Genomic DNA, 20,449 nt, shown 5'->3' with positions numbered 1-20,449 from the left:
ACTACAGTATGCTGTGTCCTTCAGCTAGTGGTAGCTGAATTTTTTTTATGTTCATAAGCAAAAACAGTTACATTTTAAGAAGATTTTGGATTGGATTGTGTAAAATATCTAGTTAGAAAAAGGTCTCTTGTTCATATTTCTTCTACAGTCTAATGTGCGTTATTTGGAAACTCACTCAACACCATCTTTAACTCACTTCCCCCCATCTGTTGCTCATGAACATAATTACTGTAGATGGTGTGCTGCATTCTTTCTTGTTTCTTATATTTATTCACAATTCTCATATTGCCATGAGAATTGAGGCCAGCCACTTGATAATTTATTCTTTCTGCACACATCTACAATCCAAATGAAGACATTTTACTACTGTACTGTTTTTCAGCACATAACCAGAACAGTAGTGTTGACAGTGCATTGTCAGGTTTTGATTTGAAACCTTCCTCTTGTGTTTTGAATTGTATATCATCTGTTTCCTTTCGTACTATCAGGCATCGCTTACAGCAGTGTGTAAAGACAAGTGCTTTGTGCATGGCGTTTATTTACTTTAAAATTTCCCGCACGTACAAACCACACAAGCGCGTATAATACGAGAGAGCAGATCAACACTGCGAGTGCAAAACATACTTGCGACTGCGAAGGAGCATTTCTACTCCGCATGCACGCAGAACGGTAACCGCGAGGGTAAAACCATTCTCGCAGAGCACAAATGCTCGCTTGCGAGAATGTTTTTATGCTCGCGAGAATGGTTTTTCACTCGCTGATACAGTTCTGCGTGTGCAGAGTAGAAATGCTCCCTTGCGTCGCCATCAAAGCATTTTTAAGTCCATCAAAGCCATATTTGTGTCATCAACTACATTTGGTATATAACATTAACTCTGCTGTGGGCTTTGTTGTGTTCTTTTGTGTTGTGCTGTGCTGTGCTGTGTTGTGCTGTGCTGTGACACATTTGTGTGATGTGGAAACCCCCAACTTATCTAACCTAATTCAAATTAAATTTCTTTCCAAAGGAATTATTTCCCCTTCCTCTTGGAAATTGTTCAGATTAGATTGTCGTATCATTTGCCTACTTCAATGTTCTTTGGATGCAGAACTGTCTGGCAGCTCACACGGTATCTTGAGCTTCACACACCATTGTATCAATACACACTCACCTGCACAAATGGGGGAGCAGCCTGTACTGCTGTCTTCACTTGGGCTTGGCCTCTGGATTCAGAGTCATAGCCCAATATTAGGTTTCAGACTGGGCGGACCAACCACACTGCAGAAAAAAACCTCAGTACAGATGCTTGTTTTTGCATCTACAGACCTGTACAGCTTGGGCAGTATGTGCTGTCTTAGTGAGCTGTTTTGTTTTGGCCATGGTAACAACTTAAAGGTCCCCCTTTTTCAATTTACTCAGGTGATCAGAGAGTGAGTAATGAAACTCTGCTGAGACTGTAAATCACTGTGCCCATTATGTGCCTGTGTCTCTATCACACCCTAGGGCCGTTAACAACTTTGCTTACTATCTTCACAGCATGATATCATTTCTGTTGAATCAAGTGCTGTTAACAATTGGAAAAACACCATGTTGACATAGAGAGCAGCAAATGATAAACTGAGAGTCTAACCTGACCCGGGGCAGTCAGGGCAGTTTGTGTAAGTTATGAAGTGTAGAGGCACTGTAATTACAGCACAGACCAATGTAATGAAATTATTATTTGTATGTGTTATGGTCTTGTAACTATGCATCAAGTCAGAATTAAAAACCCTGCTGCGTTATGATAATTGCACGCTTTGGTCACACATGCTCAGGTATGCACCTTACATGGATGTCGGCATTCCACACGAGCAAGAACCCCTTTCAAGAAGTGAGAGAGGAGGAGTCATGAGGAAGATTATGTTATTATCAGCTGTGCTGCTAATAGTCATGGTTGAATATGATTGCCCCCTCAGTGCTTAGTGCTAGAGTTGATGCTGTAGGTTCAAAGCCACTGGACGAGATGAGTGAAGAAGAAAACCCCAGGTCACGCTCGCACTCGTCAGTTCTTCATATCATGACCTTGTTTAACCTGGAAACCAGACCAATCATCAAGCTCACGTTTTTTTGATTTTACAGATGGTGGGAGTATTTATCTTTAAATTTATTTTGAAAGAAGATTTATTGAAAGAATTATCCAGACAAAATACTGGCCATATTTGTTCAAAAGCTAAACAAATATGGTCACTTTGAAAGCACTTGTGGGCCCTTCGCATTTTGAGTTTCGCACAGCAGACGGCTGTACATGTGCGACCTGGGGGGTCATTTGAAACCTGGAGTGGGCTCAGTATAGTGAATTTACACATGTAAATGTTAAATCAGATTGTTGTAACAGGTGTGCCGGCCAGAAATCCTCAAAATATCCACTCACTTTATTATATTCTCCTTTTAGATGCTCATGGCGTTGCCAACCGTGGGTGTAACTACATAGGGGTCAACAACTCCTGTGTTTACCAGTGACACTTTGTGGTTACAGGCCTTGTTCTTGGGCCACAACCAGCCAACCAGTGATTGGTTGTACACTCTTCTTCTTCACTTTTAATGGCAGTCGGCAACCAGTGTAATAGGCACATTATCGGCAACTTGGCATGAAAGAAGCGAAAGAAGAGTGGTAGATGTAATGAATTTTTTAATTGTAGTGGTTATTTGTTTTGAAAACCAATATGTTGTAGGTTTTAACAGGTTCGAAAAAAAAGTTGTTGTTTGATGTTAAATTTAGTGTACAATGACAACAAACCACAACCCTAACCCTGATCGTAAACCAAATCAAACGCAGCATATAAAGCTATAAGTGTAAAATCAAAGAAAACATGAGAGATGTTATGTCGTTGCCTGCCATCTTTGGAATTTCAGGGAACCAATGAACGAGCTCATCCTTATGGAGTTCTCGGTACCGGGGGGTATAGCCCCCCAGTCCAACACAAGTCACAGCTTATCCTCTGTCAGGGCACGTGGGAATGATGAGGCAAATAAGCCCTGACATTTTTACATCCTTATTTGTCATACTCTGCAGACAAACAGCTGGGAGAAAGTGTGTGAGAAAGAAAGACATCATCAGACAACACAGTGAGTGAGTGGCCATCCTCTGTGTGGGTGATTATGTCATGAAAACAGCTGGAGAGGCTCAATGGGAGTCACTTTACTCTTTTCCAGTCCTACAATGCAGGATATTTACACAAGCATCCAGCAACAAAAAAATAAACCTGTAAGCGTTGTGGCCGTTGAGCAGACACGGCAATCCCGCAGCACCCTTAGGTGTCTCGGATTGGGGCCAAACACTCCGGCAAACTTTGAACCCCCCACTCTCCACATGTTTATGACCCCTGAGGCCCCAGCGGGCTGCAGACACACAGCAAAATGATGTGTGGCGAGACGGAAAGCAACTAGCTGAGCTCTAAAATTGTTCAAAAAGGGGTGATTAAAGTGTCGGAAAGAGGCAGCCAGTGGTGATAAGTGAGGTGGCATGGGATCAGTTTTTTCAAAGTGTGGTGGGATTACCAAGCAGTCAGTCAATTATAATGGCATGCACAGAGGAACCGTATGCTATTTTAGTTGTATGTCGCACTGTAGGCCCCTGTCGAATGGTAATTGTCCTAACCCTTCCTTTGCAATGCGATGAATCATTTTGCCCTTTTCAGGTCCACACATTTTTTTAAGTGAGGCTCAGTCTTCTTGCCCATCCTGTGGCTCTATTGCTGTACCTATGGGTTTCAGTAGCTCAAATATCTCCCCCAATTACAATCCAACATAGAGTCCCTCTTGTTTACGTTTAATAACACTGGCAACATTTGCGAAATATTTGAGAAAGGAAGAAATATGTTATTCTTACCCAGTCAAATGGAGTGTTACGAGCACAGTACCTTCAGTGTGGTGTGAAAAATATGAATTTATTTCACCTCTTGAGTTTGGCTCCTATCACTTTATTTCTAGCTAACTGTGGGTGAGAATAATGGCTGTCTTATTTTATATAGTTTGGCTAATTTGTTGGTTACCCTCCAGCATTTGAGCACTGACCAGAGTCTAAAAACTGGCCCTGGGAGAATGTTTGACAGGAAGGTGTAGAAGATGACTGCTGTATTTGGCTCTGAGCATGATGTGTCCTTTTTGGGATCTCTAAATCCTCCTCCTCCCTGTCGAAGATGTTCTCTGAAATCAGTGGACACTATCAGCACGTTGCTCCCACATTTTGTCCCGAGGAGAGCACAGTTCCAGTGTTCCTGATTGCTTGGGAGAGAAGTTAGGAGATGCGATCCAGATGTCCTGTGTTTGATTGAGACCAGGACCCAGCCATTAAAAAGCAAACGCTGCGTCATATAGTCTTTCGCCTAAATTGAGGCAAATCAGTTTTTGTAGAATTGACTTACTTTATCATTGGCTAAAGGAAAAACGGATGTAAGTGGGATTTACACATCAGTGCTTGGTTCAGTCACCAAAGAATCTGCTGGTGGAGGTTGTGCACTCAAACGCCAGGGGTGGGAGGCCAGCTTAAGACAAGAGGAACCTGTGAGCTCCAAGAAAAGAGGTTATTGTTCTGGGGCTTCAGCGGTTACATGTCTCTTAACATGGACCATGTGCATAGAAGGGAAGCGGGAGTTACGCCCAAGCTACCATGTCCTGGCTTAGGTTGTACAGCAGTGACAGGAAAAAGCACTGTTAGGCAGCAGAGCAGGTTTAACATTCTGCTAAATCTACACTATAGGGACACACAAAAGTTTTTCTTTATGGTATTTAGTATTAGTAGTTGTGAACAGTCAAATCACCCACATTTCAAGAAGGTATACATTCTGTCTCACATTTTATCCACAGAGGTTTGCAGATATTTTTTCTGGAATTTTTGCTACCAATACTTTACAATGCATGTCAATATAAATCCACCTTTTACACCTGATAATATCCACCTTCTTTGAATAAGCCCTACTCATTATTTCCCTACACTCTGCCCCTACAGTACGGAACTGAAATTAAAAGATCTTAATGGTTTTGGCATTGTTGTGGCTGAGTATAAAATTGAAATTTTGAATGGCACACTAGTGGCTTCTATAAGAAACAGCTCCTATTCTGGCATTGTGAAATGGATCCTGTTGTCTAAGCAGTGTCATATGCACATGTTGGTTCATGGTACAGATACACAGATCCTGAATCCTTCATAGAAGGGATGACAGAGGCAATAAACCTGGGAGTCAGAGAGCTTGAATCAAATTTGAGCAAAAAGCTCATTATTTAGATCTGTATGTCAACTGCAACGACACCATGGGACTCGAGAGAATGTTTACTTGTCTTTTGAGGTTTTCTACAAAATCACTCAGGGACAATGGCAGGAATGGTATGTTTATCTCTGTTCATTCTTTGTCCATACTTCATTAAAAAAAGATAAAAAGAAACATCTGCGCTGAACACGTTTCTGAAGGATGCTGCTGGTTGAAAGGAATGGCCCAGCTGTGAACATTTAATAGTATTTTATACTTTTTCATAGACTGAGAAATGCATGTACATGTAACGGTCTTTGTGTCAATGTCAGCTCTTGCCCTCTTTTCAGTTGCACTATGCATGGCCATAGGAATGGCAATGTCGGTTTGTCTGTCAGTGTGTCACTTCAGACTGAAATATCTCCAAAACTATTAGATGTAAACAAACTTTTGCACAGATAATCATGGTTCCCTGCGAAGGAATTTTGCTGACTTGGGTGATACCCTGACTTGTACTCTAGTGCCACTGTGGTTTTAGAGATTGATCAAAAAGCAAAATGACAAATGAAAAATTGGCAGATTTCAGGTTAACACTATGATCTGGATCCAGGTATGGATTGAGCCCCTAGATACTCTCACAGTTCTAATACATACCTATACCTGCTTTGTAATCAAAGACCAAATCTCACTTTCTAAAATATGGGACCTTATATTGGTTTATGACCAAATACCCGTAAAACTAATGACATCTCCCTTAGCCCCAGTTACACTGTGTTTAGCACCAATTAGCAAACATTTGAATGCTAACATGCTAAATTAAGATGATGAACATGGTAAATATCCAACCTGCTTAGCATCTGCATGTTTACATTTTCACTGTGAGCACTGCTGTACCTAAGACCATTGGATTACAATGGCTTACTGCCATGGGAGGTTTGAATATTAATCCTAAAATAGTTAAACAAGTTTAAGTATTGGTCAGATAGCATATGATTTTGAAAAGCTTGACATTGGGTTGAACGAATGTTTGACTAGGTTTTTGGCGAGGGAATACTGTGTAGGCTCCTGGTCAAACTGAACTGCTCATCTCCAGCTCTGCTTGTGATTAAAACAATGGAAGAAAAAACAAAAGGGAAGGAAAGAGAAAAAATGAAAGTGTGGGGGTTGGGAAGCAGGGTCAGCGGAACCCTGGATATTCTTAAAAGTCGTGATGAAAACCCAGTGTGACAGAGCGAGCAACCGCCACATCACTCAGGAGACACTTTAACGGCATAGACCAAGATGGCGAAACAGTTATACTGGGGTCTTAAGTGCAGCAGCGGTCATTAAAATAGCATTCGCTGACAGATGCTCATTGTAATCATTTCTCAGATATTGAAAATTACAGCCCACTATGATTTATATAGTAACCACTGCCATTAGAGCCTTGACAGTCGCAAGGCAGGTGTTTTTTTTTTTTTTTTCGTTCAAAAGCAGGCCCATATGATTTATGGGCCCCTGCCGTTTGAAATTGCACATTAAAGAAGTTGTGAGCAGCACCCCCACCCCCATATCTCCACCCCCACTACCGTTAAAGCAGAGGTGTACTGGCCAACCTTGGTCTTCGCCATGTGCAGAACTGTTGCTTTGGACTTTTTGCAGTATTAATTAGGATGTCTAAACAGGCAAGCCAACACATGTGGAGACCTCTGCGTGTGTATACATTACAGCAGGTCAGCCATTCACTAGGACTCTTCACACTGTATTCTCATGAACCTCAGAATAGCTGAGCACGACCACCCACCTGCAGGTCTATGTCGTCCTTTATACTTTTAATACAATGGACCCGAGAGGTAAGAGAGAGCAGTCTAATATACTAGAGCATGCTTAAACATACATGCTCTGCTCTGTAGTTTACACAAGAAGCACCCACTGACCTTGTGGCCTTGTTTTTCTAATGCATTGCTTTTAACAGGGCTGCCTGAAGAGACGTGGCCATTTCAACTCCTAAGAAACAGAGCTGAGGTGGACTCGGCGCCCTCCATTTTGCCCTGTTGTTGTTGTATTGTAAAAGCTCAGAGAGCAACGCCAGTTTCAAACAGGCTGTATATACAAGGCAAAATACACACAAGTCATTAACCAGTCTGCGCCAGCAAATAAGGCTATTTTAACCGGAGGCTATAAAACACACAGTGGTGATGGTGGATCATCCAAAGAGATGACAGAAATAAAACTCAACAGGGGAAAGACAGGACATGGAGCGTGTTTTCTTTCTCTTATTTTTTTAAAGATTTGGACAGGAAGAAAGTGCAATGAAATATTGCTTGATCTCAATAATCGTAGCTGTACGTTTAATGGTTGTTTCCTCCATTTAACAAGAGTGCCTGCTTTATATGTGAAGGTTGTCTGTGAGGAGAACCCAGTGTCTAGACACGGCAGTTAACGAGCTGGAAGGCCGGGGGTGAACATCTTCTAACTCATAAAGACAGGGGACTTTCCTCTGAGATGTAGCTTTTGTCTTTTTACAATTTCATGGCTCTGCACTTATTAATAACATATTTTGTGTTTATAGACTGAGCCAGCACTTACATGTTAACTATCCTGTGGTGAGATTGCTCTTCAGGTTAGAAGAGAAGAGAATGGTTTTTATGACAGAGAAAAATAGTGACAGATTTACTTCTGCTCTTTGCTCACTGTTAATTCTTTCTTTTTATATATATAGATTTTATCCAGTGCATAGCCAATATAAAATTAGCTAAATCAAAGCAGCTTTCCTGTTTTAGTAATCAGTCTTTTCGATGGTCACTAATGTGAGTGGTTGTGTTGATTACTGTTGCTTGTCATATCCAGTTTGCTGTGCTAGCTTCGCAGACGTGAGCCTTCAGCGGAGCTGCCCCTGAAGGGGAGCAGGAGAGGGATGTGCTGATGGAAGAGAGAACCTTGATTAAGGGAAGTGAGGAAACACGAGGAGGACTGCTAAGATAGAGACGATTTGATTTGATTTGATTTGAATGTACAACAGAACCAGACAAAAGACCAAACAATATCGTGCACAAGGTGCAAGAGGTGAAGTAAGCATGGCCTTATTTAAAAACAACACGTAACCAAATTGTTCTTTAGTGGGGAAGTGCCACACACAATTTCTTCAGCCTGTGCGAATCTTTCTGTTTTGTACCTGTTTATTCTGGACACATTCTGAAGCAAACTGATTTTGGCCGCCGCATTTCTTCAGGCCTGTAATTCATTTCATCCTATTTAGTGTTCATGGCACTGGCTGAGGGATTAAAGATGGCGTTCTGTCTCCCCTCACTGCGTCTTTAGGTCTCTCCCATAGACTTATCTGTTGTAGCAAAAATGGAAACAATGGCTGATGGCGTGTTAGCGTGATAAAGTCTCCTTTGAAAGTGTTTTGATCTGAGATTCACATATACCATTGTTTTTTTCTCTCCTCCCTCCATCGTCAGAGTCCTCTGTCGATCTTCCCCACTGCTGTGTAATAATATATTTGACTTTACTGGACGTCCCCAGGAGGAATTCCTGGTGTTTGGTGAACCGGAGTCTCTCCAGTGTGATTTCAGACACAGTGGACAGCGGTCATTAATCACTTTGCTGTGACGGAGCCGGAGTGTGTAATCATGTGTTTGCGTGTGTGTTGGAAGTGTCTCTGTTTTTCTTGTCATGCGTGTTCATCATCAAACAAATCCTATCTGTTCGTGGAGAGGTGATATTGGGAATGCCAGCGGCGTGAGGAGAATGCTTGTTGTGTTGTTCTTCCTCTCTCTGTTAGTTATTTCCTGGTGCTGAGATATGACCTCTGGCGTATTGCTTTCTCCACCGGGCCCTGGCTTCATGTCAGTGATATGGAGGACAAACAAGTGGCCGGCTGTGTGGCCCTCGGGCCACAGTGTCTGACTTTTTGTTTGCCAGCGTTTGCAGCAACATCCTGTTAGAATTCATTCTAGGGCTAGAATGATCTCCATCTGTTAAGAGTTTACTTCAGAGTTGCAGTGTAATGTGTGAGTGAGGAGGTGTTTACAGTGAGCACTGGGTCACAGTGTTGTCTGAGATCTACAGACAGGCTCAGATACAAGTAGGACAAACCAAACTAGCAGGAAATGGATTATAGCCCTCCTGAAAATGAAATAGAGACCTTGTGTTAAAAATAAGGTAGTAATGTTAGTAATAAGAGCCATGTTGCACATCTGAAATGCAGAAACTAATGTGTCTTCAGAGATTTGTCTCACGATGGAAAATCAGGTCTGCAACATGCCACAAACAACTCTAAACCAGTATATTAACATGCAGCGTTACAGTGCTGCTGTTAACACGATCTCAGTTGACAGTCCAGTCTAGCGAAGTACCAGCACTGAGACAGTGTATTCTCTGCTGTATTCTCCCATTGCCTCAGGCACATATAGGTCATAGTATGAGGGGATGAAGACTCAGTACCCAGGGGGCACACGCACAGGGCGGAGACGTGTCGGATGCACACACTCAGCAGTACACACTCATATGTGCGCAAAGCATTAAACACATCTTCCCATACTACTGTAGATGTGGTATGCTATAGTATATAGTATGAAGATAAAGCTTTTCTATGTTCTAACTCATGTTAGTTTGTCTCAGTCTAGAATTTGTTCTGTTCTGAATAATCTGCTGACGATTGTTTGGAATTTCCTCCCTCAGTATTTCCAACCAAAAGTCTGTATGATAAAGTAGCCTAACAATTTTTTTCAAAACGGAACTAAAACCAGCAGCAAGGAAAATACTGTCATATATTTTAATTGACTGAAAGGTCATTTCAAAGAGATTGGGCTTTTTAAAAATAATTTGTAGAAGATGCAATGAAACAGATGCGTCAAGGTGCTACTCCAAACACAATTCTGTGCTGTTGTTTTGACATCAACAGCAACACAAGCTTTATGAATCAGTTTTCAGATGGAGAGGCTTATTTTTTACAATAATATTTCCTCTGCATTTTGGCAGTAACAACTGTTGCAACCAAAAAACAACAGCTGTTTATTTGACTAAGTGCATGGATGCTGTGTCTACAGTGTGGGTCTGTATGCCTGGGACAGTACTTGACCTTGGTAACGTCGTGCATGTTTATTGTTGGATTTTTCTCTTTTACAAAGACCAGATGTCAACTTCATGTGCAGAAATAAGCAGTGAAACTCTTTTGAAAAATAAGATATTTTAAGGTTTAACGCGGGGGGTGGGGGTTGATAGTTGCTTGCCAAGAGGTTCAGCCATCTAAAGCAGGGCTAATTCGTCAGGGCCACTTGTGCTTCAGTGACGAGACAGACCAGCCATGCTGGGCATAGCTAGTTAGCATGCTGGTGTTGCTTTCCACTGTTGGAGACGGCTGTTGTTGAGTAATGGAATTAAGTCTGAAACAGTCAACATTGCCACTAGATTGGTAAGTAAACAACCATGAATCCTAAAAGCAAAGACTTACACATAGCCCTTCCAAGTGTGGTTTATAAGTGAGAAAAACTGTAGGTATTTGAACTCAACGTCAAAAACAATACACCCCTCCTTTCAGTGCTCCTTCAGAAGCCCCGCCCCTCCAAATCCATAGACGTGTATTTCCAAGGCAACAATACTAAGAGACATATGGCAGACTGTCGAGTGTCTTACACTGCATAGTAGCATCCAAAACACTATGGGGTAAAAAGTAGCACATTTGTTGTTTAGATTGTTATTACAGGATTACTGGGAAGCTAAATTAGTAGGTCTGTAGCGAAGTTAACAAGTTAAGAACTCTGCGTTAATCCAGTTAAATCCACTGTACCGGCAAACTACTTTCAGGGTTTTCGTAGCTATAAAACTAATGTAACCCACCTGTCAAACAGAAACAGAGCAACTTCCACAGCCGTCTTTATGCCTTGTGACTCTCTGAAGCATAGTTCTATTGGCCATTGGTACTAACGGGATGACATTTTCCAGCCCCACCAGTGTCTTTACCAGCCCTCTCTTTTTGGATGTGTTATGAGTGGGACAACTCACGGTCTAAACTCAGTCCGACCTCGAAAGGTCTCACCACCGATGGAAAGCCTAAGTCGATGTTAAAGCAGCTCCTCACCCCTGCCCGATCGCAGCACTTCTTAGTGGGCCGTGAGGGAATATTTGCAGAATTTGACCAAAAGTGTAATGGATTAGAAATGCTGACTATACCTTTAATGTGACACATTTAGAGACGGAATGGCGGTTTTGTATTAATGTAGATTACCAAGTGATGCATGTGTGTGAGGGTGTGTGTGTTTGTGTTGCCTGACCGCAACCCTGCTCAATCTGTCTAGCTGCTTTCCCAACAGACTGTATCCTCCTCAGCGGGAGAGCAGCAGATGTAAGCGCATAATGACAGGAAGGGATGAGTCGAGCCTTAAGTTCCTGGTAGCAAAGAGAACGTTCCCATTCTGATTGCCGCATACTCCCCTCTCTACCCTAGTCCAGCACCCAAGGCAATTCCCCCCATCCTTCCTGAGCACTCCCTGTGCAGTCCTAACTAAGACATCTGACTGGCACCGATGGGACTTTCCCACCATGCTGAAAGGAAAAGTTCTCTTTGTTCCTGCTGAGAGGCAGATGGACAGGCTGTTTGGACGCCTCTGCCCTGTTTGATATTTCAGTTTAACAAGATACGGAGGTGGCGTCTGTGGGATGGGATCACAGACGCAGACCCGGCTTCTTCAACCATCTGCAAGTGTTACCCTCTGTAAACGCCAGTGGCTACATGAACGAGGACTTTCAGTAACAGGATGAAATCAGTGCCTGTTGCAGATCCAAAGAGCAGCAGTTGTTTGAATCATTCAAAGCAAAACTAACAAACAATGAACCCCCTATTTAATTTCACCGTCCTTTGACTTTTTCACATGCCTAGACCTACGGTATATTGTGTTATGCTTGGGATATGGATGTAAGGCGTTTTGCAGAATTGACTATGCTTAGTTGGCTTTGGAGTGTTTGTTTGAAGGTTGGAAACACCTTGTCAGACTCTCTGTAATGAATGAAATGGAGTAAATCACCTGTTGAATGCTAAGTTTTTCTTTTTCCCCCACCTTCACAGGTTCCCCTTGTACCCAAGAGGAGAGCGGTTCCATTTTGAATACGGGGTCTACTTACTCAACAAGAACATTGCCCAGGTAATATATGAACACACATCCAGCGCATATATTTTGCCACTAATATGTGAAAGTTACTTTTAGATTGGAAAAGTATAATGACATGGTTTATACATAAAATACATATATTTACTAGAATATAATATAATATATTAATTCATTTTGTATTGTAGTGTCAAAAAACGGAGGCAGGAAAAAATGTACTAGGAACCAGCTAAAGTCTTCAGCTACACAGCAATTACTTGTTATGGAGTAATTGTTGGATTTGGTGTTTTCATGGGATTTGCTGACATTAACATTAACATATAGCTATCAGCGGACTTCAGCCTTGATGGGGGCATTATATTCAGAACTGTTTGTGAGTTGATCAGGTTTTGGGTTTGGGGGTTCTAACCATCCACACCCAATTCTGGCCATGGTTGGCCAGCTGTGTGGAGGTGAGAAAGTTCTCTGGTTTCTTTTGTTACATTATTTATCACTTTTAACACTTTCAACATGAGTGCAACACTGTAAATGTCTTCCAGGAGAGACTGTCTAAATACATGTTCCATTGTCCACATTTCATGATCTTACATCTCCCCCTCTCTTTAAGTGTGGCCATTCAGATCAGGTTCAAACACCTGATATCCCAGTTGAATTCATTCTCTAAATTGGTTTTCCTTTCTCTCTCTTGCTGGAACAAACACTTCAGAGGAAGACTGAGTTCTTCAACTGGCCATGCTTATTAAAATACACCCAATGTATTGACCTGGGTGACTCCTTCCGTTCTTCCGTCAGACATTTAACAATGACTTTTTACCAAATTTGCACTCCATTCCCTGTTTTCCTCCTAGTCCACCCGGAAGTAAAAGGCCTCTGCATTGAATTAGACTGGGCAATTAGCACTAGCAGGTGACTAAGTTCAAACCACTGCACTTTTGGAGGTTAAAGTTCTGATATGTGACCAAATGCTGTGAACCAGTGTCCATGTCTGCCACCTTCCAACCATTGTCCAAGAATAAGAAAGTTAGCCTGATAACGAAACACTCAGCACAGTCTGAAACCACCAAAGGGGAAATAAAACAGCAGGTTGGATTTTGATTCAGCCTCACTGGGTATAGTTTGTCTTAATTCTGTGTAGTGATATAAAAAAAGATTATATTATTGGATGTTGTTGAATATAAGCAAACTCTTGACACTCACTTTGACACAGTCACTGCTTGTAAATCCAAGCGTTCTCAGTGGAGAGAAGAAATGTTAGCCGGACTGAATTACTGAGGTCGATATCATTTGATTGAGTTTATTGATGGTTTAATATATGCACAGGGACATGCAGTTTTATCACTGTGACTTATCTGCATGTACTATACATCCCTCAAGTTGAATGCATTGTACTTTTCATTGCATTGCATTTTAGCGAGTGTCATAATAAACAATCTGTAGACTAGCTCAGCTTTTCAAACCATCAAAAATGGCTAATGCGATTGTGAAACATAAGTCAAACCTTTTTTGTTTCTATTCATGCCACAGAGAGAAATATTTGAATGTTTATGACACTGCCATCTCCATTCTTATTCCTCCTTATTCCTACTCATCAACCCACACATTCCCCACCCATAATCCTTTTTATCAAAGCCACACACCATGATCTAAGCTTTCTGTGATTTCTCTTTCATAAATCTTAACCGTGTGTTGCCATCGAATGTAACACTGCATGTTCACTATGTTTGAAAGTTTAATGTGACAACTGATAGGAGACACATGCATGTGGAACCTAAATCAGCTTCACAACAATAAAAGCAAAAATAATATAGCTGAATATAAATGTTAAAAAGATGTCGTAATGCACTGAGAACTGTTTCCTCTGGTTTTGTAGAGTGGACACCTTTTAAGTTCTAATACAAATGGCTGTCTCAAAAAAAGTGTGCTTTAAAGAAATCTGGTCCACTGATGAGGCAAAATGAGATCCAGACAGCAGGACGTTTCCACCTGTATCCATGAAACCAGGGCAGAGAGATTTTAATTTAAGGCTTGGGAAGCAGCTGTACAACAGGTGGGCTTTGTAAGAGCAAGCTGTGGAATGATGAAGTAATAAGCAGAGGGCATACTTCTTTGTTTTCGTCAACATGTAATTTGTATGGAAGTCTGTGGAGATTCTCATTCATCCAGGTTATAGTCATCCACAAGCGTGTTGAATCAGGAGCAGCAACCAAATCCATTTGCTCCTGATTCAACACCTGAGTGGATCATTTCTACAGAGGTACGTTTCTGAGCAAACTAAATCAAACACCAGGCTTATGGCGACCTTCAATTTAAGGCCACCTTTTTTTCCATATTTTTGCTAAATCTACAGTAACACGCTCTACTTTTAACTGTTTAGTGGAACATCACTAATTTTGCAGGATGAAATTCCAGCTTTCATTCAAAGCCCTGTCTTATGCGTCCCATGTGTTCCTAAATACGTCCATGTTAAGGATGAGTTATCAGGTTGACTCTGAAACAATATAACCGTGCCATATGAGTACTCCTGCTCCATATGATAGTGATAAAAGACCATTGTTTTAAAACAGAAAAAGTGGTAAACATGTCACAGTCGATAAAATAGAACCCACCACAAACAAAGCCTTCCCATCTTAGCTTGGTTGATTTCTGCTCACCGCATTAAAATGTGCACTCCTGTCACTTTGATCTTTTCGGTTTCCTGGATATCACATCTCACATGTCCAAATTTTGGGAGTGAAAGCTGGGACAAGTGTCAGTCAGCAGAACTCTTTCATGCCACATTTAATTTCTGCTTCTGATTTAACGAGGATTAATAAACCTTGCCATTCAGCACTTTATTAGTGAGACTATGTTTCACACCTGTTCTGCTGTGTCTCTTGTTTGTTTATGGGGCTTTTATTAGGAAAGTGGTTGCTTTACTGAGGGTTACACACTGAGCATAGACTTTCTACTGCTGATATGATTTCCCAACAGACAGCATTTTACAGACCAATCTTTTTTTCGTGGTTTGTGAATTGTTCTTCTTCATGTCTTTAATAGCCTCTTTTGGTTGAGCCATGCATGTTATGCAGTCATTGCACAGTTTGTCCAATGTCTAGCTCAGTGATACAAAGCAGAGGTCTGGTTTCACAGCAGACCTGGCTCACTGGCTGACTGGCTGATTGGCTGGTGTGCTGACTCACTGGAGAATGGGTGGAAGACATTAGCTGTCCATCTCTTATTAGATTTCCCTGTGTGGGTGTGTTTGAAAGTGATACAGGAAAGCTGGCGAAGGATCAGGGCCACAGCGGGTCACCTGGCTTTGATGTGGCAGAGGGAGAAGTTTGCTTTTATTAGGCCACATGTCATGGGGCCAAGGGTAAGGATGGGTAGTCTGCTTGGATCACCTTGGATGTCAGGTGGTAACCCACTCCCATGTTGCCACTTCAGGTTCATTTGTTTGACAAAGAGAAGTTAAGAAGGGAAGGAATGTCTGGGCTGCAGCCCTCATTTCACATTTCCTGTCCAATCAGAAAATATTACAAAATCACCAACACCTGAGTAAGTCATTCATGTTTATGTGGAGACATTGCCATTTTTGTTTATGGATATTTCTTCCCAGTTGAACCAGAACACGAATGTGATTTACATGAAAATGTGATTGGAGTTTCTCAGCTCAGTTGTTACATGAATGGCATCTGGCTGTGGTTTTGTTTGAAGTACTTGGCCACAGGTTTGTTACTTGGTCTGGGTCTGAAATGCCCATCCACAGGGGGGCATAAATGTTAAACCTCCCATTCCTCCATTCACAGAGACAAATTATCCAAGTTAGTGTGGCTGACTCCTAAGAAAAAACAGCCGCCCAATGTCTGGAAGCAGGCCTTGTGCTGCTTTTACCTACTCCCTGTTATCCACTATTATGCTACATTGTTGTGAAACAGGCATGTGGAGCTGATTACATGACAGCTGATGCCACACAAAATATCAAGTTTTAAGGAAGAGGGGGTGGGGTGGGGGGGGGGGGGGGTGCGGCAGTATGAATAACAATTAGTTTTCAGTCACTAAGCTTGGTGTATCATATTTTGTGGTCCTCAGGCACAGGAAACCAAGTATTGGGAATTAAAACAGTAAATCTGTTGTGGCCCAGTCAGGTCACCTCTGGGTTCACCTTTATTTCTTTATGTTGGGGAAAGTCGCCTTGCAGTCTCTTGCCTTCCAAGTCTCTGGGAAAATTTCACACCATGAGCTGCAGGCAGAGCGCCATACTGGTGGTCTGGAGCATGCGTCAGAGCTCCTATTGCCATTAAGGGTGGCAACTGTGGCTCCATAAAACACAGCAATGGCTCATGGGGGAACCTACTGTGTTTAGTGGTTAGTGGAGGTGGCAGCAAGCGGAACAGGAGCTGGTTGGCTGCAGGCTGTCTAAGTGAAGCTACTTGGAAAATGGTTGTATGTACTTAAGCAAGAATAACTTTTGCTTAAAAATTACATTGACAAGACAAGAGTAAATATAATATGCTTTTTGCAAATACTAACTATGGATATAGACTGTATGAATAATGCTGTGACTTAATTTCATTATATCACACGCTGTTTTGCATTATAAATGATATACTCGTTCTTCATTAGCTAATTCATTAGCTAAATCGTCAGTCAAATTTTGTTTTAAACAGGGATTACATTACACTCATATTAACTCTCAAACTGTGTTAAACATCCCAAATTCATTAACAGAAATATTTCCGCACAGAGAAAGTCCTGTGTCAGATATAGACTCAGAGGTTCGTGGTTATGTCATATGATCCACAGGCCACTGAGCCCAAACTGTAAAAGTTTTGCTTTCACTTATCCCAAACTTACAAGGTGAAATAGTTTTTTTCCACCGCTGTTTAAACAAAAGTCTGAGTGATCTACAAATAAAAGTGAGCTGGGTGGAGAGCAGTCTCTGTTTGCTCTCGTAAAAAAAAAAAAATGGAAATATGGTGTGTGTCATCAGGATTGGTAAAGGGAGCCTGCAAGCAAACTCGTTCACCTACCCTTCTCTTCTTTTCTCTCTTGCTCCTTTGTCATCCATTTCTTTTTTGCGAAGTCCACATAGTATTCCAAGCTTTTGGCCCTTCCTTCGGTTCTTCACCTCTGCGACAAAGCTTTTGACCCCAGTCAACAGAGATACAACAGTCCTGGCATAGCCCTCTGCAGCCATTAGCTCATGTGATAGTGTTTCGATGAAAACCATATGATCCAAGCAAAGTCATACAAAAAGAGAACATTACACAGCTACCCTCCACATCATAACTCCCCTCCACCTCAGAGCAAGTTGTCAAGACTGTTAAAATTCCCTGCAGAAAGCTATCTCCAGCTATTACCTTATTTCTGTTAATGCGGATGTTGGAGATGGTACAGAGTTTACAACTGGGTTTTGTGAAAAACAAGTCCCTATAGTGAAACAAAGGGCGTGCTAAATTTGCACATGAACTCAGTTTTTCCACAGTTGACATTCCCGTAAGCAGTTGCATGTTTACTCTCTTGTAAGTCCACAAGCCTGTGAATCAGAAATGTGTGTGTACAACAAGTGATTGCGCAATGTAGGTAATCAAAATATGTGCTTCCCTCTTCATTGTGTGGTAAAGACTGTACACTGTAATGTGAATGCACAGGACTCTAATTTTGATTGGATTTTGTCACGTTTTGCAAACCTTCCTTCAGTACTGTATAAAACAGGATTCAGTGAGATAACAGTGATAGATACAATGTGTCTGAGGCGTAAATCCTCAACCTACTTAACAAACTTGTTTGGGGGGAAAGGGAGCTGACAAGGATTCTTAGTCTGATCTCCAAGGCATTGCTACTAGGAGAAAAGTTCTGCTCTATCTGGTCATGAGTACAGTATTTGAATTCCCTTGAATGATTCAAGCAGGATCTTTCTGAGAATTGGAAGACATTTAGACAGAACTAGTCCAGGTTCCCCATAGAAGCCTATTGGTCTCTCTTCCTCTCCTGTCCCAGCTGAGGTTTGCGGTTTGTGACTGAATTCTCAGAGCGTTCCAGAGATCGTTCCAGAAAACGAAAAGGAAGAAGAAAAAGAAGGCGATTACATCTCCACTGTCCCCCTCGAACAACAGCCGTCATTCTTCTGTCCAGTCGCCTCTGCAGAAACCTCATCTCAACAAACAGACTCTTGAACGTTCAGAAATCATAAAGCAGCCCACTGTACACTGTTTGTTTACCTGAACCCTGGACCACGGTTCCCTAGGCTCTGCCACCATCTTTACCCTAAGACAGACGGGGCCTGGAAGCAATCAGGCCATTTCAACCGCCTGCTGCCACTCATTGTCTTCATCCGTCCATAACAGCCACATCCGTTTTCTATTTTACAGAGACTGATATGATAAAACACATAAATGGGCAGGATAGGCACCGGAAAATGCAGTGGCATGTCAACGTAATATACCTCACTTTTTGCCTTAACAGGAGAGAGGGTAGAATAAATGGAGTACAAAGTGAAGTTGTCTTTTAGACCAAGCCATAGACGTGTCTGTTTTTGCTTTAGCGCGGTGAAGAATAGAATCTGTATGCTCCAAGCGTCATTTCCCACATTGCCACATGTTGTACAAATGTTGCATAATCACCCCTTACCTCTAATAGAGGTTAAGTTATAGAGCCTGTGTCTGACAATGTGTTTTATATTTGAGTCCCATTAAGGTGCCACTTCTAACAAGATCTCCGTACTAAGCTGACAGTAAAAAGCACTTAATTACTATACTTAATTTAACACATTTCAAGCAAGAAATTATTTTTGGCAGTGTGTTACCGTGTGTTGTATTGTGAGATTGTTAGCAGTCTGACGAGCAGTGACAGTATAGGCTGATGGTGGTACCTATGATTAATGCAAAGAGGAAGTAGAGAAGAATGATGTTGCTTTTCTCATGGTGCCACACTTGTGATTTGATCTGTCAGACGTTTGTATTTTTAAGTTTCTGGTACTGTTACATTACTGTTGCATAATATGAATTATACATTGAATGAATTGGAAAGACACTACCTGAATTATTATGATAATATGTGTAAATGCTGTTGTAAATTAGCTTGATTATTGGTGAATTAACACATCAAAAAAATCCTGCCTTTTAATTGTGGTATATGTATATTTATCCTCAAATTTTCACAATAACCAGGAAGTATCAGAATCTACTGCTGCTTGCTCGTAGCTAAATTTAAAATATAAAGAAGGAAACGTCTCGAGATATGAACTGAGTGTGGCTGAGCAGCAGATGTTTTCGGAGAAACTTATCCCGATCACTGCACTGCTGCACTACAAGAAGGATTGACAATGAGACATTGCATTGAGATAGGACCTGTGTTGCTGCTCTGAAGAAACCGCCTGTAGGAAAAAGAAAGTACCCTGTGGTTTAGTTGCCCTGTGGTTCTCTGAAACCTCTTGTTCAAGCTATCTATTAACCAAACCCAGGCCATAACCTACTCATCTGTACGCCTATTGGTGTTCGTACCCTCACTGTGTGGTCCCTGTTTTCCATCACAGAGTTTTGTTGTTAGCTACAGTTTGCATCCAGTGCCACTTACTGGCCAGGGAGAGTTGTTGGTGCTACCCTTTTTACAAGCACAAGCAGGAGCTCCTTTTTCCATAGACGGATATATACCAGATACTGGTGTATCAGGGAGAGTGTGGAAAATAATGCAACTGTGGCGCTGTGCTCTTGCAATAGAGCCCGACTGATGCTGGATTTTTGGAAAGGATGCTGCCAACATTAACATAATATCCAATGTTGGTTTGAAAAATAATACTATCAGCAAATTTCATCCTTAAATTTGTATTCTTTATCTTCATTGTGTGTTTTGTCTAATTTTTGGCCATTTAAAAATGCTCCGAAAATGAATATGAATGTTAAGTTTCCCCATTTCCCACTAACCGCACCATTTGTGTGTAGGGGCCCTGCTGATAGACAATCGGAGGAGAGAAGATCACAGACAGAACCTCGCAGGGGGGGGCATTCTACAATGCACCAGAAAGTTTTGCTCAGCACATTGGATAGGCCAAATAATAATTATAACTAATAAAAACCTTCTATGTTGTATCATACTGAAAGAAAGAAAAAAACGATTTCAGGGACACTGGATTATTTACACATTAGATAAACCGACATTAGATAAACCGACGAATG

At 41.6% G+C, this 20,449-nt stretch overlaps 1 protein-coding gene across 2 annotated transcripts in view; it reads left to right on the top strand.

Annotated features, from left to right (window-relative positions):
• Window positions 1–20,449, top strand: part of uvrag (UV radiation resistance associated gene) — an 85,791-nt gene that overhangs the window by 37,352 nt on the left and 27,990 nt on the right. For both annotated transcript variants that reach the window (XR_004790144.2, XM_035625395.2), the window contains exon 13: window positions 12,254–12,329. Coding sequence is in view for 1 of the 2 variants with exons in the window: in XM_035625395.2 (XP_035481288.2) it covers window positions 12,254–12,329 (76 nt within the window). In the remaining variant the exon portion in view is untranslated. The remainder of the gene's footprint in view (window positions 1–12,253; window positions 12,330–20,449) is intronic.

The sequence above is a fragment of the Scophthalmus maximus genome, chromosome 2 (assembly GCF_022379125.1).
Source record: "Scophthalmus maximus strain ysfricsl-2021 chromosome 2, ASM2237912v1, whole genome shotgun sequence".
NCBI lineage: Eukaryota > Metazoa > Chordata > Actinopteri > Pleuronectiformes > Scophthalmidae > Scophthalmus > Scophthalmus maximus.
The sequence above is the reverse complement of the archived record's forward strand: the minus strand, read 5'-3'. Positions and strand labels throughout refer to the sequence as shown.